Here is a 23,543-nt window from a genome sequence, read left to right as displayed (position 1 = left end):
GGGTTTCTTGCGAGAAAACCCCTGCGAGTTCTTGTCTACGGAGACCTCAGGAAGGGGAGTAAAAGGTTTATTGGAAGCAGCAGGGAATGGGGCAAGGGTGGCTGAACACCCCCAAAGGGGCTGGAACTCTGGGTCCAGCAGCTGCCTTCAGGACAATACTTGAGAGTAGCCCAAGCCAATTGCCTTCAGGTGCAGGCTGCTTTCTTCCGGAGTCCGCACGATCTGCCAGAAGGGAATAGAGAAAAGTGGCCGAACACCCCATAGGGGCGGTCGGAACTCCGGGGTCCAGTAGCTGCCTTCAGGGTCACTACCCGAGTGTCGCCCGAGCCAAGTGCCCATCAGTTGCAAACTACTTTCTCCCAGAGTCCACGCGATCTGCCAGAAAAGAGGTGCAGGTCACCCCTAGGGGCCTGGTCAGCCATGATGTCCAGCAGAGGCCTTCAGGTCACTACTCGAGAGTTGCGCGAGCCACGTGCCCTCAGATGCACTCTGCCTTCTCTCAGGGCCAACACGACCTGCAAGAGAGAGAAGAGCTCCCCAAAAGGGGAGAGGGTCCCGAGCGGGAAGTCCCCGCTTTTGCCCTCTGACTGGCTGATGCCTGACCGCTTGCAAGTCCGTTTGTGGTTGTGGTGACTCCAAGGAGAATTTGCATAGGACATTTGCAAGTTCTTTGAAGGGTCTCCTTTCAGGAATGCCAGATTTGCTAGGTGGGTTTGTTGATTAGGAAACTCAGGATGGTTTTGTGAAGCTTTGACCTTCTTATCTCCTGAGCCTTTGGAGTTTCAGGCATTTGTCGCCCCTCAGGAAACTCAGGAAATTAGCTTTTTTTCTACCAAGGCCTTTTCCCTATCTGCCTATTTCCTTTCTATCTCCTCACCGGGACCGCGGGGGAGAGGGGGAGTGCTTGGAAAAGTCGATTCGATCGAAACAAGGTTCCACAGACTCGAGGTTTACAAAAGGTGGTCATGGCACAGGCTGGATTAGAGGGCAGACGTTTTGCTGGAAGGTCTTACGTCAGCAGAGAGCGGTGACGGCGCACCTCAGGCTCGGCCGGGGACCGAACGGGGTGAGCGATGATGGTAATGGTGGTGATGAAGTCACAGCCGCCCCTCCTTGTGAAGTCACAATCACTAAAAACACAGCGGCGCTCACCTCATCGGGGCGGAGCGTTCGCTCGGGGTCCACCTCCCCGGCCCCGGCCCGCGGTGAGCAAGGAAAGTAAACATCCGAGCACTTCCAAAAGAAGCGCGCAGGGGCGGAGGCAGGAACCCCCAGAGCTTCCGCCCGGGCGCAGGGCGGGGCTCGCGAGAGGGGCAGTGCCTCCCGCACGGCCTGCTGGGAATTGTAGTTCAACCGCAGCCCCGCCCCTCTCCTCTGTTTCCTCCCCGCCCCGGATGAGTGCGCCCAATGTGAGCCCGGGGCGGACCTAGAGAGCGCGGGACTACATTTCCCTACGGACCGGAGGCTCCTGCGCGCAGCCACGGGCAGCCGGCGGCGCGCCCCCGCGCACGCGCACTCGCGCCGGGCGGTGGCGGGATTCGGCCGCGTGCGCTTTCCCGCCGGGGCGGGGCCGGCGCTCGCCACGCCTCCGGCCGCGCGTCCCCGGCGCCTGCTCCCGGGCTCCGAGCGCCGCTCCCCTCCCCAGTTCCCTCCGGAGCCCGGGCCCCGCCCGTCTCCTCCTCGCGCCGCCCGGCCCGCCCCGCCCTGTGCTCAGCTGCGGGCGCTGAAGGCGGCGGTTCCATGTTGTCCCCGCAGCGAGCGGTAGCGGCGGCCTCGAGAGGAGCAGGTGAGGCGCCCGGGCCCCCGCCGCCCTCCCTCCGTCCGCCCTGGCGCCGCCGCCCGGCCTCCTCGCGCGGGCCTCGCGGGCGAGGTCGGGGCCGGGGGCGCCGGGCTGGACGGGAGGCCGAGGCTGCTGCGAGGTCCGGGCTGGACGGCTGCGCGGCGGCCCGGAGCGGGACGAGCTTTGAGACGCCGACAGGTTATTAGAAAAGTTGGTTCTAAGCCGGGCGCCGTGGCGCACGCTTGTCATCCCAGCGCTCGGGAGGCTGAGACCGGAGGGTCGTGGTTCGCGGACAGCCTCAGCTACTTAGTGAGGCCCTCCGCAACTCAGCGAGACCCGGTTTCAAAATAAAGAATAAAAAATAGGGCGGGGGGTGTAGCTCGGAGGTCGAATGCCCCTGGGTTCCATCCCCAGACCCGCAAAAAAAAAAAGAAAAAAAAAAGAAAAGTTGGTTCTGAACCCACACTCATCCCGTAAAGGAGATGCGAGAATTGGCCCAGGTTGGCTTTCAGTAAGTTCTCTGACGACCTCTGGTAGCAGTGCGTTGTTCTAGTGCTTTCCTGAAGACGTAAATATTACCGCCAAATAGGGCCCGCGCCTGTGATCGCAGGACTCGGGAGGCCGGTCCGGAGGACCGCGGCTTCGAGGACAGCTTCGGCCAGTAGTGACACACCCAGCAGTTTAGCGAGAGTCGGTAACAGTGAAAGTAAGATCGGGCTGTAAAGCCGGGCGTGCTGGCGCACGCTTGCAGTCCCAGCATTTGGGAGGCTGAGACGGGAGGATGGTGGTTCCGAGCCAGCCCTTCGCAACTCAGACCGTGTTTCAAAATAAAGAATACAAAATAGGGCCGGGGCGTGTAGTTTGGAGGTAGAATGCCCCTGGGTTTCATCCCCAGTCCCGCAATAAAAAAAAAATTGGGATGGGGGCTGTAACTGGGAGGTTCAGTTTCCTGTACTATGAACCAAACCAAATAGGCAGTCAGGATAATTTTGTTGTACAAATTTCGCTTGTCATTTTACCTGGCTTTACTCCTGTTCAATGTGTGTGCTCCCGAAATTACCTGAAATTTCTATCGCTAAATCTAAAGGCAAAAGGGTAGAGAGCAGTGAAGTATCTTCTAATAAGTTCCATTCCTCAAAATTGAATAGGAAAGGGATATTTTGTGAAAGGTGAAGAAAAACTAACGGACTAAAACTGTGACACACGTTTAAGATTACTTTTGGAAAAGCAAATTTAAGAAGTGAAACATAGGGAGTCCTAATCTGTGTTAAGTATTCAGCATTGCCACACAGATCCTGGAAATTCAAGGTAGTTCCCCCCACCTCTCAATTCTATAGAAACTAGCTTACTCTAGAAAATCCAGTTGCTGCTTTAGTACCTGTAAAGGAAACATTTGATTGGGAAACATCTCCACATAAGGAGGCATTACATTAGTTCAGCATATTGTTTTTATTGGCTAAGTTTACTGACTTATATAATTTTGTTTATTTATTTATTATTTTTTTGCCGTACTGGAGATTGAACCCAGGGGCATTCTATCTCGAGCTACACCCTCAGCCCTATTTTTTATTCTTTAGTTTGAACCGGTCTCACTAAGTTGTGGAGGGCCTCAGTAAGTACCTAAGGCTGAAGCCGGGCTCAGCAATTTAGACTCTGTTTCAAAATAAAGAATAAAAAATCAGGCTGGGAGAGCTGGGTGTGGTGGCGCACGCTGTGCTTGGGAGGCTGAGACAGGGGATCGCACAGGTTCGAAGGCAGCCTTGGCTACTTAGTGAGACCCTGTTTCCAAATAAAATATAAAATAGGTCTGGGAGTATAGCCCGGAGGTAGAAAGCCTCCGGGTTCTACCCCTAGTACCCGCCCCCACACACACACAAATCAGGCTGGGGGTGTAATTCGGAGGTACAGTGCCCCTGGGTTCATTCCCTAGCAGCACACACACACTCACAAGCAGCACACACACACACACACACACACACACACACACACACACACACGCGCGCGCGCGCGCGCGCAGCTGAGGCTAGCCCGGAACCTGCGATCCTCCTGTGTCAGCCTCTCAAATACTGGGATTAAAAGCGTGTGCCAAATCTGGACGTGGTGGTGCATGCTTGTAATTTCAGCATTCGGAAGGCTGAGACCTGAGGATCACAGTTCGTGGAGTCTCAACTTAGTGAGGTCCTTTGCAACTCAGTGAGATCCTGTTTCAAAATAAATAATAAAAAATTGGGCAGGGGTTGTAGCTTGGAGGTCATATGCCTCTGGGTTCCAGCCCTAGACCCGCAAAAAAAAAAAAAAAAAAAAAAAAAAAAAGCGTGCGCCACCACACTTGGCTTTTCACGTAATATTAATAAAGTTAAAAGTCAAGCCTGGCGTTGCGGTTCATGCTTGTAATCCCAGTACTTGGGAGGCTGAGACAAGAGGATCCCAGGTTCCTGGCCTGCCTCAGCTGCTTAGGCACTCCGCAACTTAATAAGACCGTTTCAGAATAGAGAATAAAAAATAGGTCTGGGGAGCCCGGTGTGGTGGTGCATGCTTTAATCCCAGCATTTGGGTAGCTGAGACAGAAGGATCATGGTTTGCATCCAGCCTTAGCTACCTAGGCCCTTTGCAACTCAATGAGACCCTGTTTCAAAATAAAGAATAAAAATTAGGGCTGGGGGTATAGCTCGGAGGTAGAATGCTCTTGGGTTCCATCCCCAGTATTGCAAAAAAAAAAAAAAAAAAAAAAAAAGGGTTGGGGTGTCTCTTGGAGGTAGAATGTCCCTGGGATCCAGCCTCAGGACCAGGGGAAAAAAAATTAAAAATCAGGCAGTCTGTAATACCAGTACTTGGGAGGCTGAGACAGGATAATCATCAGTTTGAGGCCAGTCTGAGGAACTTAGCCAGACCTTTTTTTTTTTTTTTTTTTTTTTTGGGTAGTACTGGGCTTTTCTACCTCCAGCCTATACTCCCAGACCTATTCTATACTTTATTTGGAAACAGGGTCTCACTAAGTAGCTGAGGGTGGCTTAGAACTGGTGTGATCCTCCTGTCTCAGCCTCCCAAGCGCTGGGATTACAAGCCTACACCACCATGCCTGGCACGAGACCCTGTTTTGAAATAAAAAATAAAAAAAAGGCTGGAAATGTATTTTGGAGGTAGAATGCCCCTGTATTCAGTCTTTTTTTCTTTTCTTTTCTTCTTTTTTTTTTACGGGTCTGGGGATGGAATCCAGAAGCATTTGACCTCTAAGCTACACACCTTGCCCAATTTCTTTTGTTATTTTGAAATAGGGTCTCACTGAGTTGCAGAGGGCCTCACTAAGAAGCTGAGGCTGTCTGCAAACTGTGATCCTCTGGTCTCAGCCTCCCAAATGCTGGGATTACAAGCGTGCGCCACCACGCCTGGCTTCTGTATTCAATCTTGACACACACATGCACACACACACAAACAACTCCCCCGAAAAAACCCCAGAAAAATCATAAAGGATGGATGCTATGATGTGATGTGTAAAGGTGTAGTTTTCTTAGTTTTCAGTAAATAGGGTTTATTTATTTATTTATTTATTTATTTATTTATTTATTTATTTATTTTTTGGTGGTACTGGGGTTCCTGGAAGCCCTTCTACCTCCAGGCTACACTCCCAGACCTATTTTATATTTTTGAAACAGGGTCTCTTAAGCCAGCGCGGCTGGCTTCGAACCTGCGCGATCCTCCTGTCTCCACCTCCCAAGCGCGGGGATTATAAGCGTGCGCCACCACGCCCGGCTATATATTTATTTTTGCTGTGCTCACGATTGAACCCAGAGTCTTGTGCATCTAGCCAAACTATACCACTAAGCCCCTAAGTCCTAGGGCTTAGACTTAACCCCCCCCCCCCCAGTACTGGAGGGCTTAGACTTAAATCCCGCCCCCACCCCCCCAGTACTGGAGATGGTACCCAGGGGGCATTGAGCCACACTCCCTGCACTAATTTTTCTTCTCTTTTCTTTTCTTTCTTTCTTTTTTTTTTTTTTTGCCAGTCTGGGGATGGAACCCAGGGGCATTCTACCTCCGAGCTATACCTATTTTTTAAAATTCTTTATTTTTGAGGCCGGGCGTGGTGGCACACCCTTGTAATCCCCACGCTTGGGAGGCTGAGACAGGAGGATCGCACGGGTTCGAAGCCAGCCTCAGCTACTTAGTGAGGCTCTCAGCAACTTAGTGAGACCCTGTTTCCAAATAAAATATAAAAAAGGTCTGTGAGTATAGCTCGGAGGTAGAAAAGCCCCTGGGTTCCACCCCCAGTACCACCAAAAAATAATAAAAAAAATTCTTTATTTTTTAATTCTTTATTTTGAAACAGGGTCTCACTGAGTTGCAGAGGGCCTCACTAAGTAGCTGAAGCTGTCTTCCTGTCTCAGCCTCCCAAATGCTGGGATTATAAGCGTGTGCCACCATGCCTGGCATCCTATTTTTATTCTTTAGTTTGAAACAGGTCTCACTGAGTTGCAGAAAGTCTCCTTAATGCTGGGAGAATGCTGGGATTGCAATCTTGTGTTACCACATCTGGCTTGAGGCATTTTCCCTCCAAGCTATCTGCAGCCCTTTTTTTGTTTGTTTTGAAACAAGGTCTTACTATTTGCTGAAAGTCTAAGTTGTTATGTCTGTTCTTGAACCTGTGATCCTCATATCTCAGCCTCCCAAGTACCGGGACTATAGGGATGTAGTCCCATGCACAGCTTGGTTCATTGTTTTTTTTCTTTTTCAAGTCTGGGGATGGAACCCAGGGGCTTTCGGCCTTCGAGCTATACCCCCAGCCCTACTTTTTATTCTTTATTTTGAAACAGGACTCACTAAGTTGCAGAAGGCCTCACTAAGTAGCTGAGGCTGTCCTTGAACCCAGATCCTCCTGTCTCAGCCTCCCAAATGCTGGGATTACAAGCCTGTGCTACCTTGCCCTGCTAGCCCTGCAACCTTTTTCTTTTTTTTTTTTTTGTGTGTGTGTGTGTGTGTGTGTTACTGGGGGTGGAACTCAGGGTTTTTCTACCTCCGGGATATACTCCCAGACCTATTTTATACTTTATTTGGAAAAAGGGTCTCACTTAGTCGCAGAGGGCCTAAGTATCTGAACCTGTGCCATCCTCCTGTCTCAGCCTTCCAAGCGCTGGGATTACAAACATGTGCCACCATGCCAGCCTGTCCTGCAATCTTTTAATTTTGAAACAGTGTCTTTCTAATTTATTATCTACCAGCTTGGAACCTGTGATCCTTCCTGTCTAATCCTGTCAAGTACTGAGCTGGTCTTATTTTTATTCCTGGTCTCATTCCTGTACTTTTTTTTTTTTTTTTTTTTTTTTGTGGTACTGGGGTTCCTGGAAGCCTTTCTACCTCTGGGCTACACTCCCAGACCTATTTTATTTATATTTTTTTATTTGGAAACAGGGTCTCTTAAGCCAGCGAGGCTGGCTCTGAACCAGCATGATCCTCCTGTTTCCGCCTCCCAAGCGCGGGGATTACAAGAGTTCGCCACCACACCTGACCTATTCCTGTACTTTCTAAGTCGTCAATACTGTTTGCTCGAAGTTGATCTTCGTAATTGTATGAAGTTTTACAAGTTTCTTAGGGCCAGAACGCCTGTTATCGCAGCTTAAGACAAAACAAAACTTAGCCAGCAGAGAGGATGTGGTTATGTTCAGCATTCTGTGCTCATGGACAGAATATTTTCTACATCATGCTGGGTGCAGTGGCACATGCCTGAAATCCCAGTATTTGGGAGGCTGAGACAAGAAGAGGATCCCAGGTTTTTTTTTGTTGTTGTTGTTGGTTTTGTGTGTGTGTGTGTGTGTGTGTGTGTGTGTGTGTGTTACTGGGGATTGAACCCAGGAGTATTCTACCTTTGAGCTAAACCCCTACCCCTGTTTATATTTTGAAATAGGGTCTTGCCAAGTTACTGACAGCCTGGGAATACAGGTTCCACCATGCTTGGCAGGATCACAGGTTTGAGGCTAGCCTCAACAACTCAGCAAAAACCTCAGCAGTCTAGTAAGAGCCTGTTTAAAAAAAAAGAAATAAAAACAAAAAGGGTTCAATCCTTAGTAGCACCAGGAGGAAGAAAAAATTCCCCAATGTTTTGGTTAGTTGGGCTTAACTAGTATTTTCACTGAAACAGCCTTATATGCATATCTACTGGCACATTCACTGCTGTAAGCAGTGAAGATGGAATATATAAACACCCATATCCCCAGCACTGAGGAGAACCACACCCAGTAGTTCTAGAATTGGGAGAGGGCTTGCATATTATGTGTTTTCTCTGGCTTTATGAAACAGGAACTTTAAGGACAGCCAGCAAAGACAAGGCATGAAAATGGTATGCCTCTCCTTATGGGTGTATTGCTTTTGCCCTTTAGAGAGTGTGGTATTTGAAAAGACGATTGGAAAACTCAGGTCATAACTTTACTGTGAGTCATACAGTCTGCTCAGCAAAGTGTTTCTGTAACTTTGGTTACTTTGCTTTTAAGAATAATAGAGCCAAGTGTGGTGGCTCACACTTGTAATTCTACTACTGCTTGGGAGACTGAGACAGGAGGATCGCAGCTTCACGGCCAGCCTTAGCTACCTGATGAGTCCCTTCCACAATTTAGGGAGACCTTGTTTCAAAATAAAGAATGAAAAATAGGGCTGGTAGTGTATCTTGGAGGTAGAATGCCCCTGGGTTCAATCCCCAGTATAAATATATCTATCTAGATAGTAAGGGTTTTTCTACCATCTGTCCTGAGGCTTGTTCTTTTTATGTGTGTGGTACTGGGGATTGAACCCAGGGACTGACTTCTTTTTCTTTTTTTTGTAGTACTGGGATGGAACCCAGAGGCATTCTACCTCTGAGGGACATCCTCAGCCTGCCCATCCGTCCTTCCTTCCTTTCTTCTTTCCTTTCTCTCTCTCTCTCCTCCTTTCCCTCCCTCTCTTCCTTTTCTTTTCTTTTCTTTTCTTTTCTTTCTTTTCTTTCTTGTGGTACTGGGGATGGAACCTAGGGTCATTGTACCTCCGAGCTATACTCCCAGCCCTATTTTTTAGTCTTCTTTATTTTTTTTATTTTTTAATTTTTTTGTGAGTCTGGGGATGGAACCCAGGGGCATTCGACCTCTGAGCTACACCCCCTGCCCTGTTGCCCTGTTTTTATTCTTTATTTTGTAACAGGGTCTCACTAAGTTACGGAGTGCCTAATTAGCTGAGGCTGTCTGTGAACTGCAATCCTCTGGTCTAAGCCTCCCAAATGCTGGGATTATAAGCATGCACCACCATGCCTGGCTTAGTCTTCTTTATTTATTTATTATTTATTTTTATTTTTATTTTTTTGGTGGTACTGGGGTTCCTGGAAACCCTTTTCCAGGCTACACTCCCAGACCTATTTTATATTTTTATTTGGAAACAGGGTCTCTTAAGCCAGCGAGGTTGGCTTCGAACCACCGTGATCCTCCTGTCTCTGCCTCCCAAGCGCAGGGATTACAAGTGTGCGTCACCACGCCCGGCTATTTTTAAAAATTTAATAAAAAAAAATTTTTTTTTTTTTCGGTACTGGGGATGGTACCCAGGGGCATTCTACCTCTGAGCGAAACCCTCAGCCTTAATTTTTTATTCTTTATTTTTGAAACAGGTCTCACTGAGTTGCAGAGGACCTTACTAAGTAGCTGAGGCTGTCAGTGAACCGCAATTCTCCTGTCTCAGCCTCCAAAATGCTGGGATTACAAGCGTGCACCATCATGCCTGGCTCCAGGGACCTAATTCTGAGCTACGGCCCTTTTTATTATTATTTATTTATTTATTTATTTATTTATTTATTTATTTATTTATTTTGGTGGTACTGGGGATGGAACCCAGGGGCCTTCTACCTCTGGGCTACACTCCCAGACCTATTTTATATTTTTATTTGGAAACAGGGTCTCTTAAGCCAGCACGGCTGGCTTCGAACCTCCACTATCCTCCTGTCTCAGCCTCCCAAGCATGGGGATTACAAGCGTGAGCCACCACGCCCGGCAGGTCCTTTTTATTTTTAAACAGGGTCTTGCAAGGTTAGAGTGTACTATTCATACTTATAATTCTCTCAAGTACTGAGCCTCTCGAATACTCAGATTACAGGCATGAATTTGCACACTTGGCACTGCTCATTTTTTTGTTTACAACATTAGTTTTAAGTTCACTTATATGTGGTTTGACTATAGTTGGTGAAATTTTTTTTTTTTTTTTGTGGTATTGGGGATGGAACCCAGGGGCCTCCTATCTCCAGGCTATACTCCTAGACCTATTTTATATTTTATTTGGAAACAGGGTCTCATTAAGTTGCTGAGCTGGCTTCTAACCTGCGTGATTCTGTCTCAACCTCCCAAGTATTGGGATTACAAGCGTGCACCACCACGCCTGCCTAAAATTTTTATATATTTGCAAAAATGCCATACCTGTTACCCATAGTTATTATAGGTGCATATAGTATAGCATTAACTATTATCTCAGTATGTGGATGTAGTCCTTGGAAAATCATTTTTTCTCTAAAGGGAAAAGGCATATAAGGTTGCCATGGAAAGATATATCCTTGGGAATCAGATTTTTCTCTAGAGTTTAAGATTCCTGAGAAGTGGGAGTAATTTCACTGTACTTACCAGAGTCCCCCCTCTCCTAAATCCTAAAACAAACTCCATAACCCCAAAACCTTTTGTGTAACTTACTGAGCAAGTTACTTTAATGTTTTTATGAACATAAATTTTGGCTTGCTCTTTAGGCAGTCTTACACAATTTTAAGTAAAGGGATTGATAGGTTACTTAGCAAGTTTGGCCAATTTAGGTATCTAGGAAGTTTTCAGTTCAAGTAATTAAATTTTAGAACTAAAACCAATAACAGCCGGGTGTGGTGGCTCACGCTTGTAATCCCAGCATTTGGGAGGCTGAGACCAGAGGATCATAGTTTGCAGACAGCCTCAGCTTCTTAGTGAGGCCCTCTGCAACTCAGTGAGACCCTGTTTCAAAATAAAGAATAAAAAATTGGGCAGGGGGTATAGCTCGGAGGTCGAATTCCCCTGGGTTCCATCCCCAGACCCGCAAACCAATAACAATAAAAAAAGCTTCTGCCTGATTTTGTGGTAGAAATGGAGATACAGAAGTAAAATGATTTCCTCATGCTGTTATAGTTAGTGTAGAACTTAGGTCCAGAATTCTGGTTTGATTGTTAGGAATTCTGTACATACTGCTGTGTTAGAACAGCAGCCTTTGTTGAAGATATATTACCTATAGGAAGATAAAACCAGGGAAATATAGAGACTTTGAGAGAGTTGAGGGAAATGGAGTTGCGAGAGGATCCACTGTGATAATACTAAAGGTAGACTGGTGAAGTGTGAGCACTAGGAGGTTTGAGAGGTTATGAATTTGACTCTTTGTGATGAGACTGAAAACCAGACATGCCCAGGATCACACGGCCTGTCAGTGGCAGAACTGGAACAGGAACTTGTTTCTTGTTCTTAGGTCCATATATTTCCACATACTCACTCCTGAGAGTGAGGTGAGTGGAACATCAAGGTAACCATCCCTTAGGCAGTTGTACATTTGGACTAAATGCAGGTGAGCTAATGAAGTTGTGTCATCAAGTTAGAGACTATAGTTGAAATTGTAAGACTAAGAGCCCGTTGAGGGAGTGAAGCAGAGCACTGGAGGCTGAAGAAGAAAAAGGACCAGTGAAAGGAGTTGAACGAGGTTGAAAAGAGCTGGGGGTGTGCTGGTCACGGAATGCAAAGGTTTTCAGTCGTAGAAGTGGTGGCATTTGTGTTTAAATGAGAATAGAAAGAGGCCTTTGACTTAGGCAGGTGAGATCATTGATAAGCCAGAGAACGGTGTCAAAGTGAGAGGAAGGTAGATTGCAAGGTATTCAGAGGGGATGGGTTTGTAACAAGTAGCTGAAAGAAAAAAATGGGAGAAGCATGAAGAAATTGATTTTTATTGAGTGGCTTTATATATTACTGAATTTATAGTCACAATACTAGGAAACTTACTCTTCTATGTTAGGTAATGAGGCTGAATATGACAGTTTCTCTGGTTGGTAAATTTTTTTTGTTGTGTTGGGGGTTAAATTTAGGGACAGTCCACCTTTGAGCTACACCCCCAGCCCTATTTATTTTACTTTATTTATTTATTTTTTGTTACAGTACTGGGTATGGAACCCAGAGGCATTCTACCTCTGAGCTACACTCCCCAGTCCTATTTTTATTTTATTTATTTATTTTGGTGGTACAGGGGGTAGAACCCAGGGGCTTTCTACCTCCAGTCTATACTCTCAGACCTATTTTTTTTTTATATATGTTTTTATTTGGAAACAGGGTCTCACTAAGTTTCTGAGAGCCTCACTAAGTAGCTGAGGCTGGCTATGAACCTGTGGGATCCTCCTGTTTCAGCCTCCCAAGCACCCAGTCCTATTATTTGTTTGTTTGTTTGTTTGTTTGTTTGTTTATTTATTTATTTATTTATTTATTTTTGAGGTGCTGGGGATGGAACCCTTCTACCTCTGGGCTACACACCCAGACCTAATTTATATTTTATTTGGAAACAGGTTCTCTTACACCAGTGAGGTTGGCTTCGAACCTGCATGATCCTCCTGTCTCTGCCTCCCAGCCTCCCAAGCAGGGGAATTAAAAGTGTGCGCCACCACACCCGGCTTTTTATTCTTTATTTTGAATCAGTTTCAAAGGGCCTCACTGCCGGGCGTGGTGGCGCACACTTGTAATCCCCCTGCTTGGGAGGCGGAGACAGGAGGATCCTGCAGGTTCGAAGCCAGCTGTGCTGGTGTAAGGGACCCTGTTTCTAAATAAAAATATAAAATAGGTTTGGGAGTGTAGCCTGGAGGTAGAAGGGTTTCCAGAAACTCCAGTACCGCAAAAAAAAAAAAAAAAAAAAAAAAAAAAAAAAAAGGCCTCACTAAGTAGCTGAGGCTGTCCTTGAACCGCAATTCTGTCTCAGCTCCCAAATGCTGGGATTACAAGTGCCACCATGCCCTGATTACAAGTATGGGCCACCATGGGGGGTTTGGTTGATTAAATTTTTATTTCCTTTTTTTTTTTTTTTTTTGGTACTGGGGAGGTAGCCCAGGGGCCTTGTACCTCAGCCCTATTTTTTAGTCATTTTATTTTATTTTATTTATTTTATTTTTTTGGTACTACTGGAGGTGGAACCCAGGGGTTTTCTACCTCTGGACTATACTCCCAGACCTATTTTATTTGGAAACAGGGTCTCACTAAGTTGCTGAGAGCCTCACTAAGTAGCTGAGGCTGACTTTGAACCTGTGCAATCCTCTTGTCTCAGTCTCCCAAGCACGGGGATTACAAGCGTGCGCCACCAAGCCCGGCTTAGTCTTTTTATTTTTTGAAACAGGGTCTCACTCGGTCACGAAGGGCCTCACAAAGGAGTTGAGACTGTCCGTGAACCCCAATCCTTCAGTCTCTGCCTCCCGAAGAATGCTGGGGTTACAACCATGCCCGGCTTGGTTGATAAATCTTAATTGCAATATGGTAATTTTGTAATGAGTAGAAAAATAGTATGTGTAATATTTCAGTGGAAACAGGAATTTGAGAAAGAGAAATTATTTATAGTTCCTAATAATGTCAGGCAGTATGCTTTGAGATGAGCATTAGAATTGTAAATGGAGATGAAAATGGTTAGAAATTTCTTCATAGTCACTTTCTTTTCTTTTCTTTTCTTTTCTTTTCTTTTCTTTTCTTTTTTTTTTTTTGTGGGACTGGGGATTGAACCCAGGGGCATTCTACCTCTGAGCTACATCTCCTGCCCTAAGGAGCTGAGGCTGGCTGTGAACCTGTGATCTTCCTGTCTCAGCCTATCAAGTACTGGGATTATATGCATGCACCACTATTCCCGGCTCCTTCATAGTCACTTTCTAAGTGATAGAGTTTGTTTGTATTTTTCCACAAATATATATTGATTGCCTACTTAAAGTAGGTATTGTTTTGGGAACCTGGGGGATATAGCATTGAAAACAGAGGCAAAAATTTCTGCCTTCATAGAGATACACTCTGGAGAGAAGGTCAAGATTCAGGTCCTGTACTATCTTGATTTTATAACCTTTTAGTATTTATTTATTTATTTGGTTCTGGGGATTGAACCCAGGAGTGTTCTACCATTAAACTACACACCTAACCCTTCTTATTTTTTCTTTTTCATTTTGGTACTCTGTGTGTGTGTGTGTGTGTGTGTGTGTGTGTGTGTGTGTGTGTGTGTACTAGGAATTGAACCCAGAGGTATTCTCCCTCTGAACTACATCCCCCAGTTCTGTGTTCTGTTTTTTATTCTTTGTTTTGAAACAGGGTCTCACTAAGCTGAGGCTGGCTGCAAACCTGTGATCCTCCTGTGTCACCTTCCCGAATACTGGGATTACAAGTATGTGCCACCCTACCACACAGGGCCTTTTTTTTTTTTTTTTTTTTTTTTTTGCGCGGGTCTGGGGATGGAACCCAGAGGCATTTGACCTCCGAGCTACGCCCCCTGCCCAATTTCTTTTTTATTCTTTATTTTGAAACAGGGTCTCACTGAGTTGCGGAGGCCTCACTAAGTAGCTGAGGCTGTCTGCGAACCGCGATCCTCCTGTCTCAGCCTCCCAAATGCTGAGATTACAAGTGCCATGAGATTACATGCCCTGCTTTTTATTTTATTTTATTTTATTTTTATTTTTTTTTATACAGAGACATTCTATCTCCAAGCTTTACCTCAAGCCCTTTATTTTTTATTTTTTATTTTGCGGGTCTGGGGATGGAACCCAGGGGCATTTGACCTCCAGGCTACACCCCTGCCCTATCTTTTATTCTTTATTTTGAAACCGGGCCTCACTGAGTTGCAGAGGGCCTCACTAAGTAGCTGAGGCTGTCTGTGAACCGCGATCCTTCAGTCTCAGCCTCCGAATCTCCAAGCCCATTTTTATTCCTTATTTGGAAACAGGGTTTCTCTAGGTTGGTGAGAGCTTCACTAAATTGCCACAGCTGGCTTTGAACCTAAGATCCTCCTATCTCAGCCTCTGAAGTATTGGGATTACAAGCATGGGCTACCATGTCTGGCTTTTATTTCTTATTTTGAAACAGAGTCTCAGCCTAGTTACCACCTGCTGGCTTTGAATCTGTGATCCTCCTGTCTCAGCCTCTTAGATAATGGGATTATTTTTCTTTTTTCTTTTCTTTCTCTCTCTCTCTCTCTTTTTTTTTTTTTTGCAGTACTGGGGATAGAACCCAGGTACATTCTACCTTCAAGCTACACCCCCAGCCTTAATTTTTTCTTTTTTTTTTTTTTGGTGGTACTGGGGTTCCTGGAAGCCCTTCTACCTCCGGGCTACACTCCCAGACTTATTTCATACTTTTTTTATTTTTTTATTTTTGGAAACAGGGTCTCTTAAGCCAGTGTGGCTGGCTTCGAACCTGTGTGATCCTCCTGTCTCCGCCTCCCAAGCGCAGGGATTACGAGCGTGCGCCACCACGCCCGGCTCTATTCTTTATTTGGAAACAGGGTCTCACTAAGTTGTGGAGGGTCCACTAAGTAGCTGAGGCTGGCCACGGATCCGGATCCTCCGGTGTCAGCCTCCCAAATGTTGGGATTACAAGCGTGCACCACCACACCCGGCTTGTTTTTCATTTTAGTATACTATGTAAGTTGCTAGGGTCTGAGAGTATGGGGAAGGTTGATCAAGACAAAGGGAAGGTTTCATTTGGAGGCAAGTATTGAAGGATGAGTAAGTAGAGTCAAGGTGAAGAAACAATTTAGGTCATGGAAAAGATCATTAAGTAGGTTGTATGTTTGAAATTTGGAAGTTGCGCAGGTGTACCAGTAATCCCAGTACTTGGGAGACTAAGACAGGAGGATCCTAGGTTCCAGGAGGACCCTAGCCTCAGCAATGAGTGAGACGCTCAGCAACCTAGTGAGACCGTGCTTCAAAACAAAAAAATTAAAAAAGGGCTGGGGTGGCCGGGCGTGGTGGGGCGGGCTTGTAATCCCCGCGCTTGGGAGGCAGAGACAGGAGGATTGCACAGGTTTGAAGCCAGCCTCACTGGGTTGAGACTCTGTTTCAAAAAAAAAAAAAAATATATATATATATATATATATATTATATATAACATATATATATATATAAATATATATAATATATATATAATGTCTGGGAGTATAGCCCGGAGGTAGAAGAGTTTCCAGGAACCCCAGTACCACAAAAAAATAACAACAACAACAACAAAAAAAACCAAAACCAAACAAACAAACAAAAACAGAGTCTGAGTTGCAAAGGGCCTTGCTATGTAGCTGAGGCTGTCTATGAGTTGCAATCCTCTGGTCTCTGTCTCCCAGATGCTGGGATTACAAGTATGTACCACTACACCTGGCCCCAGCCCTATTTTTTTATTCTTTATTTTGAAAAAGGCTTTCACTAAGTTGTGGAGGGCCTCTAAGTAGCTGAGGCTGTCCTCGAACCGTGATCCTCCTGTCTTAGTCTCCCAAATGCCGGGATTACAAGCGTGCGTCACCACGCCTGGGAAGTGTACAGTCTTTTTAATCCAGTAGATGTTGATGACTGTTGATACTACTGATGTGAAGAGAAATGCAGGATCACCCCAACTCCCCCAGATGAACAGAGCCTGTTCTCCTTTATTCTTGGGCGCTGTGCTGCACGGAGCAAGAGTGGAAGAGGCAGTGGGGCGTGGTGGTCCATGTCTGTATTCTCAGTACTTGAGAGGACAAGAGGATTGTAGGTTTGAGATCAGGACCTGGCAATTTAGCAAGATCCTGTTCTAAAATAAGAAAAGTAAAAAGGCCTGAAGGTGTAACAGCTCAGAGGTAGAACCACTCCTAAATTCAATCCCAGTATCATAAAAAGAAGTGGAGAGGTGAATGAGATTATCCTAAGCCAGGTGTGGTGTACTCCTGTACTCCCAGCTACAGGAGGATCGTGAATATGAGGCCTGCCTGGGTGACCATTGGGACCCTCCCTCTTTCAAAACAAGAGTTAAAATGGAGCCGGGCATGGTGGTGCATGCCTGTTACTCCAGTGCTTGAGAGGCCGAGACAGGAAGATTAAAGGTTCCAGGTCAGCACTCATTAACTTAGACCCTGTTTTGAAACAAAATATAAAAAGGAGTCGAGTATGGTGCATACACCTGTAATCCCAGTACTTGGGAGGCTGAATAGGATAATTGTAGGTTTGAGGATAGCCTCAGAAACATAGCTAGACTCTTAGCAACCTAGAGAGACCCCATTTCCAAACAAAAGATAAAAAGGGCTGAGAGTGTAACTTGGAGGTAGAATGCCCCTGGCTTCAGTTGCCAGTGCTGTGTGCACATGCACGTGCGCGCACACACACATACACACGCAAATACAAAAATAAAATAGGCTAAGGATGTAGCTCAGAAGTAGAATGCCCCTGTGTTTAGTCCCTAGTACCATAAACAAAAACAAACCCATAAATAAATAAAAATGAAGAGCAGGGTATGGTGGAGCATGCTTGTAATCTCAGCATTTGGGAGGCTGAGACAGGAGGATCGTGGTTTCTCAGAAAGCCTCAGCTACTTAGTGAGGCCCTTTGCACCTCAGTGAGACCTTGTTTCAAATTAAGAGTAAAAAAAAATAGGGCTGGGGAGTAACTCGGAGGTAGAATGCCCTTGGGTTCCATCTCTAGTATTGTGCATGTGCGCACGCACACACACACAGAATAAAAATAGGCTGGGGGTGTACTTCGGAGGAAGAATGCCCCTGGGTTCCATCCCCAGTGCCGCAAGGAAAAATAAATAGTCTTTCTGCTACCCCGAGGTGTCTTGAGTAGTCTCCTGGAAGTGCGGTTCATTTTGCACAACTGCGTACATTTTTATGCAGTTCCATTTGCCTTCTCTTCCTTTTGGTATGGCAGTGCCACCTGCGTCCTTAGGGTCTTAGTCTTCAACTGTATTATGCTACATATTCGTTCATTTTACTGTTGTTTATTGTATTCCTGCTATATGTTATTACATTGACATTCCTTTGTAAACAGTAGTGAAATAGATGAAAGATGAGTAACGTGAACTTCAAAATTGCAAAGTTCGGGGAAACCTTTGTATTGTTTTCTATGTTTGGGTGTATCTGAAAGACCCTCAAATAAACGCTTTAAGCAAGACAGACATTTATTTTTCATTGACATAAACGTGAAGCAGTATCTTTTGTTTGAAGTCCTTGCCCCGTCTCTCATTGCTCCAGTGTGCTCAGGTAGTGCTGCATGTGCCTGACCCACCATGACTCCTGCTTCTGCGTCCAGTCAGCAGGAAGGGGAATGCCTGCCTTGGAAGTTGCCCGTGTCATTTCCAGGCAATTCCCATTGGCCAGAACTTAGTACTAAAAAAATGTTTTTGCTCTACACTGACATAGGTGATGCCATGGAGAGTGGAAAGCCTGGTCCAGTGCAGGTCGTTTTGGTTCACAAAGACCAACATTCCTTTGAGCTAGACGAGACGGCATTGGCCAGCATCCTTCTGCAGGACAACATCCGCGATCTTGATGTGGTGGTGGTATCAGTGGCTGGTGCCTTCCGAAAGGGCAAGTCCTTTATTCTGGACTTTATGCTACGATACTTGTATTCTCAGGTGAGGAAGAATTAGTTCATTTCGCGATGGAAAATGAAGCAAAGTGTCCAAAAAAGCAATATTAGCTCATGAATTACCTTTTTTAAAATTTTATTTTATTTTATTTTTTTGGGTGCTGGGAAGGAAATCCAGGGGCCTTCTACCTCAGGGCTATACTCCCAGACCTATTTTATATTTTATTTGGAAACAGGGTTTCACCAAGTTGCCGAGAGCCTCACTCACTAAGTAAGTAGCTGAGGCTGGCTTCGAACACGTACAGGCTCCTGTCTCAGCCTCAGCCTCCCAAGTACTGGGATTATCAGCGTGCGCCACCATGCCGGCATGCATTATCTTTGCTATGTAAAATGACTGAAGTTTAAGCCAGGAGTGGGGCACGTGCCTGTAATCCTAGCAGGCTTGAGGCCCTCCTGAGAAACTTGGCGAGACCCTGTTTCAAAGTAAAAAAGGGCACTTTGGTGCTTGCCTCTAATTTCTGTATTTGGGGAGCTGAGACAGGAGGATCACAAGTTTGAGGCCAGCCTCAGGAACTTTGTGGGTCCTCCTTTCAAAGTAAAACAATAAAGAGGGGTGTAGCTTAGAGGTAGAATGCCTGAGTTCAATCCCTAGTAACTACTAAAAAAAAAGGGGGCAGGAAGTATACATATATGTTCTTGGTTATAGAATTCCCCTGGTTTCAATCCCCAGTATTAGGGAAATCCCCAGTATTGTGAATAGAAAAGAGGTTTATTTTGGGGGTATAGTTTAAGAGAAGGCGATGATAAAGGGGTATGTTCCAGAGAAAGGATCTGGAACAGTCTGTTTCCAGAAGTGGACAACTGCCTCCCAAGAAAGATTTAATTGAGAGACCTGGTAGTAGTAGCTCAGTGGTAGAGTGCTTGCTTAGCATGTTTAGGCCCTGGGTTTGATTCCCAGAATTGGGGAAAAAAAATAATGGGCATGTCTTACTTTTTCTATAGAAGGAAGGTGGACATTCAAATTGGTTGGGTGACCCAGAAGAACCATTAATAGGATTTTCATGGAGAGGAGGCTCTGACCCAGAGACCACTGGGATTCAGATCTGGAATGAAGTTTTCACTGTGGAGAAGCCAGGTGGAAAGAAGGTAAGCTTGAAAAAGACAAATTATCAATAACAAAATGATAAGTTTAATGTATGCTGTGCTAATCCAGTAAATTTTTTTTTTTTTTTTTTTTTGGTGGTACTGGGCTTTCTACCTCCAGGCTATACTCCCAGACCTTTTTTTAAAAAATATTTTATTTGGAAACAGGGTCTCACTAAGTTGCTGAAAGCCTCACTAAGTAGCTGAGGCTGGCTTCGAACCTGTGCGATCCTCCTGTCTCAGCCTCCCAAGCGCGGGGATTACAAGTGTGTGCCACCACGCCCAGTGAAAATATTTTAAAATATATATTTTTTGGCGTCGGGCATGGTAGCACCTGCTTGTAATCCCCGTGCTTGGGAGGCTGAGACAGGAGGATTGCACAGGTTCGAAGCCAGCTTCAGCTACTGAGTGAGGCTCTCAGCAACTTAGTGAGACCCTGTTTCCAAATAAAATATAAAATAGGTCTGGGAGTATAGCCCGGAGGTAGAAAGCCCCTGGATTCTACCCCCAGTACCACACACACCATATATATAACATATAGAATATATATAAAATATATAAAAATATATATAGAATATATAATCATATATATTTTATATAGAATATATATAATTATATATATATATGTATTTGAGGTGCTGGGGATGGAACCCAGGAACATTCTACCTCAGAGGTATACCCCCAGCCCTATTTTTTTATTCTTTATTTTGAAACAGGGTCTCCCTGTGTTGCAAAGGGCCTCACTAAGTAGCTGAGGCTGTCTGTGAACAGCCTTCTGTTTTAGCTTCCCAAGTACTGAGATTACAAGTGTGCGCCACCACACCCGGGTTTTAAAATATTTTTTATATTTTTAGTGTTATAAGTGCATGGTTTAAAAATAATATATGGCTAGGCATGGTGATCTGCATGCTTATAATCCCAGTACTTGGGAGGCTGAGACAGGAGGATCATAGGTTCCTGGCCAGCCTCAGCTACTTAGGCCCTCTGCAACTTAGTGAGACCTTGTTTCAAAATAAAGCATAAAAACTAGGGCTGGTTATATAGCTTGGAGGTAGAATGCCCCTGGGTTCCATTCCCAGTACCACAGAAAGAAAGAAAGAAAGAAAGAAAGAAAGAAAGAAAGAAAGAAAGAAAGAAAGAAAGAAAGAAAATGCATAAGCTGGGTGTGGCCTGGGTTCCATTCCCAGTACCACAGAAAGAAAGAAAGAAAGAAAGAAAGAAAGAAAGAAAGAAAGAAAGAAAGAAAGAAAGAAAATGCATAAGCTGGGTGTGGCATGCTTGTCACCCCAGTACTTGGGAAGCTGAGACAGGAGGATTGCACAGGTTCAAAGCTAGCCTCAGCTACTTAAAAGAGGCCTTCAAGCCAGGCATGGTGGTGCACACTTGTAATCCCAGTATTTGGGAGGCTGAGAAAGGAGGATTGGGGTTTGAGAGCAGCTATCCCTAGTACTGGAAAAAAAAAAAAGTATTATAATATGGCCAGGCATGGTGGTGGCACACGCTTGTAATCCCCGCACTTGGGAGGCAGAGACAGGAAGATTGCGTAGGTTCGAAGCCAGCCTCGCTGGTTTAAGAGATCCTGGTTCCAAATAAAAAAAAAATTAAAAAAATAGGTCTGGGCATGTAGCCCGGAGGTAGAAGGGTTTCCAGGAACCTCAGTACCACCACCAAAAAAAAAAAAAAAAAAAAAAAATTATAATATGAATACAAATTTAGTTTCAGCTTTATTGGTTACAAGCTTGTACCACCATATCTGGCCTGGCTCTATTTTTTATTCTTTATTTTTTAAATTTTTATTTATTTATTTTTTATTTAATTTTTGGAAAACCCTGCTTTCTACCTGCAGGCTATACCCCAGCCCTTATTCTTTATTTTGAAACAGGGTCTCACTAAGTTATGGAAGGCCTCACTAAGTAATTGAGGCTGGCTGTGGATCCGGATCCTCCTGTCTCAACCTCTCAAGTACTGGGATTACAAGTGTGCGCCACCAGGCCTGGCTAGTAGTGTTTCTTTATATTCTCATAAGGTTGTGCGGATATCACCATCATCTGATTCTTTTTTTTTCCTTTCTTCCGGGTCTGGGGATGGAACCCAGGGTCATTCAACCTCCTAGCTACAACCCCTGCCCTATTTTTTCTTTACTTTGAAACAGGGTCTCACTAAGTTGCAGAGGGCCTCACTAAGTAGCCGAGGCTGTCCTCGAACTGTGATCCTCTGGCCTTAGCTTCCTGAAAGCTGGGATTACAAGTGTGCGCCACCATGCCTGGCTGTCATCTAATTCTAGAACCTTTTCACTACCTAAAAAAGAAAGCCCAGAGCCAGGTGTGGTGGCACGTGCCTGTAATCCTAGTACGTGGCGGGACTGAGACAGGAGGGTTGCAGGTTCAAGGCCAGCCTCAGCAATTTAGTGAGCCCGTTTCAAAATAAATACTTTTTTTTGGTAGTACTGAGGATTCTACCTCTAAGTTACACCCCCAACACTTTTTATTTTTAATTTTGAGACAGAATCTTGCTAAGTTGCATTTCTTCTTCAGCCTCCTAAGTTGCCGGGTTTACAAGTGTGTGCTACTGTATGGAGCTATTTTTATTTTTATTTTTTTTGCAGTCCTGGGGATGGAACCCAGGAGCATTCCACCTTAGAGCTACATCCCCAGTCCAATTAAAAAAAAAAAATTGTTTATTTTGAAACAGGGTCTAAGTAGCTGAGGCTGTCTAGAACTGTGATCCTCCTGCCCCAGCCTCCTAAATGCTGGGATTACAAGTGTGCGCCACCACGCCTGTCTTGTATGGAGCTATTTTTTAAGTTTACTTTTCAACAGTAGAACATGAAATGACTGACTGGGTAGTGAGCTAATTGTCTTGAACACTGGCTGTTTGATTAGCTGGACAGTTTCCCTTTCCTTCTGTGTTGCTTTGTGAGCCTCTGTTTTGTGGCTTTTCTCAGATAATCTTTTCCAGCAGAGTGCTGTGGTCAAAGCAAGGCACTAGATAACTGCACTTTTCTTTTTTTCTTTTTTTGTGGTGGAACCCAGGGGCATTCTACCTCCAAGCTTACACCCCCAGCCCTGGTTTTTTTTTTTTTTTTTTTTTTCTGTACCTGGGATGGAATTCAGGGGCATTCTATCTCCAAGGTACACCCCCAGCCCTATTTTTTATTCTTTATTTTGAAACAGGGTCTCACTGAGTTGCAAAGGGCCTTGCTAAGTAGCTGAGGCTGTCTGCGAACTGCGGTCCTCCTGTGTCAGCCTCCCAAATGCTGGAATTACAAGTGTGTGCCACCACGCCTGGCCTCTATTTTCCTTTCTCACTTTAACTTTTGTTTGCGTTTTGTTCTTTTCTCTTTTAGGTTGCAGTTGTTCTGATGGATACACAGGGTGCATTTGACAGCCAGTCAACCGTGAAGGACTGTGCCACTATCTTTGCTCTAAGCACCATGACCAGCTCTGTTCAGGTAAAACCACTGGACTTGGAAATACGAGAGGATATGCAATAGAGGGAGGGCATCTAGTTTCAGTAACTGTTCTGTTAGCATAGTTTCTGTGATGATATGGAAATGTTCTAAGTTAAACTCTGTGTGTGTGTGTGTGTGGTACTAGGGATGGAACCCAGGGGCAGTCTACCTCTGAGCTATACCCCCAGCCCTAGTTTCTATTCTTTATTTTGAAAAAGGGTCTCACTGAGTTATAAAAGGCCTCACTAAGTAGTAGCTGAGGCTGGCCAAGAACCATGATCCTCCTGTCTCAACCTCCCAAATTCTGGAATTACAAGCATGTACTACCATGCCTGGCTTTCAGTTAAACTCGTGTGTGTGTGTGTGTGTGTGTGTGTGTGTGTGTGTGTGTGTGTGTCTATGGTACTGGGGATGGAACCCAGGGGCCTTTTTTTTTTTTTGCAGTACTGGGAATTTAACCCAGGGACATTCTACTTCTGAGCTGTATCCTTAGCCCTATTTATTTATTTATTTATTTATTTATTTATTTTTGTGGTACTGGGGATTGAACCCAGGGTCATTCTACCTCTGAGCTACACCCCCAGTCCTATTTTTAACTATTTTGAAACAGGGTCTCACTAAGT

General features: G+C 45.1%; 1 protein-coding gene across 1 annotated transcript in view; it reads left to right on the top strand.

The window, feature by feature from the left end:
- Positions 1–1,740: 1,740 nt before the first annotated feature.
- Positions 1,741–23,543, top strand: part of ATL3 (atlastin GTPase 3) — a gene marked incomplete at both ends in the record, with an annotated part of 49,140 nt that continues 27,337 nt past the window's right edge. The window contains 4 exons of the mRNA XM_080705072.1: positions 1,741–1,786; positions 18,158–18,372; positions 19,329–19,472; positions 22,816–22,920. Coding sequence (XP_080561198.1) covers positions 1,741–1,786; positions 18,158–18,372; positions 19,329–19,472; positions 22,816–22,920 — 510 coding nt within the window. The remainder of the gene's footprint in view (positions 1,787–18,157; positions 18,373–19,328; positions 19,473–22,815; positions 22,921–23,543) is intronic.

This window comes from Muscardinus avellanarius (assembly GCF_963383645.1).
Source record: "Muscardinus avellanarius genome assembly, chromosome: 1".
Classification (NCBI taxonomy): Eukaryota; Metazoa; Chordata; class Mammalia; order Rodentia; family Gliridae; genus Muscardinus; species Muscardinus avellanarius.
The sequence above is the reverse complement of the archived record's forward strand: the minus strand, read 5'-3'. Positions and strand labels throughout refer to the sequence as shown.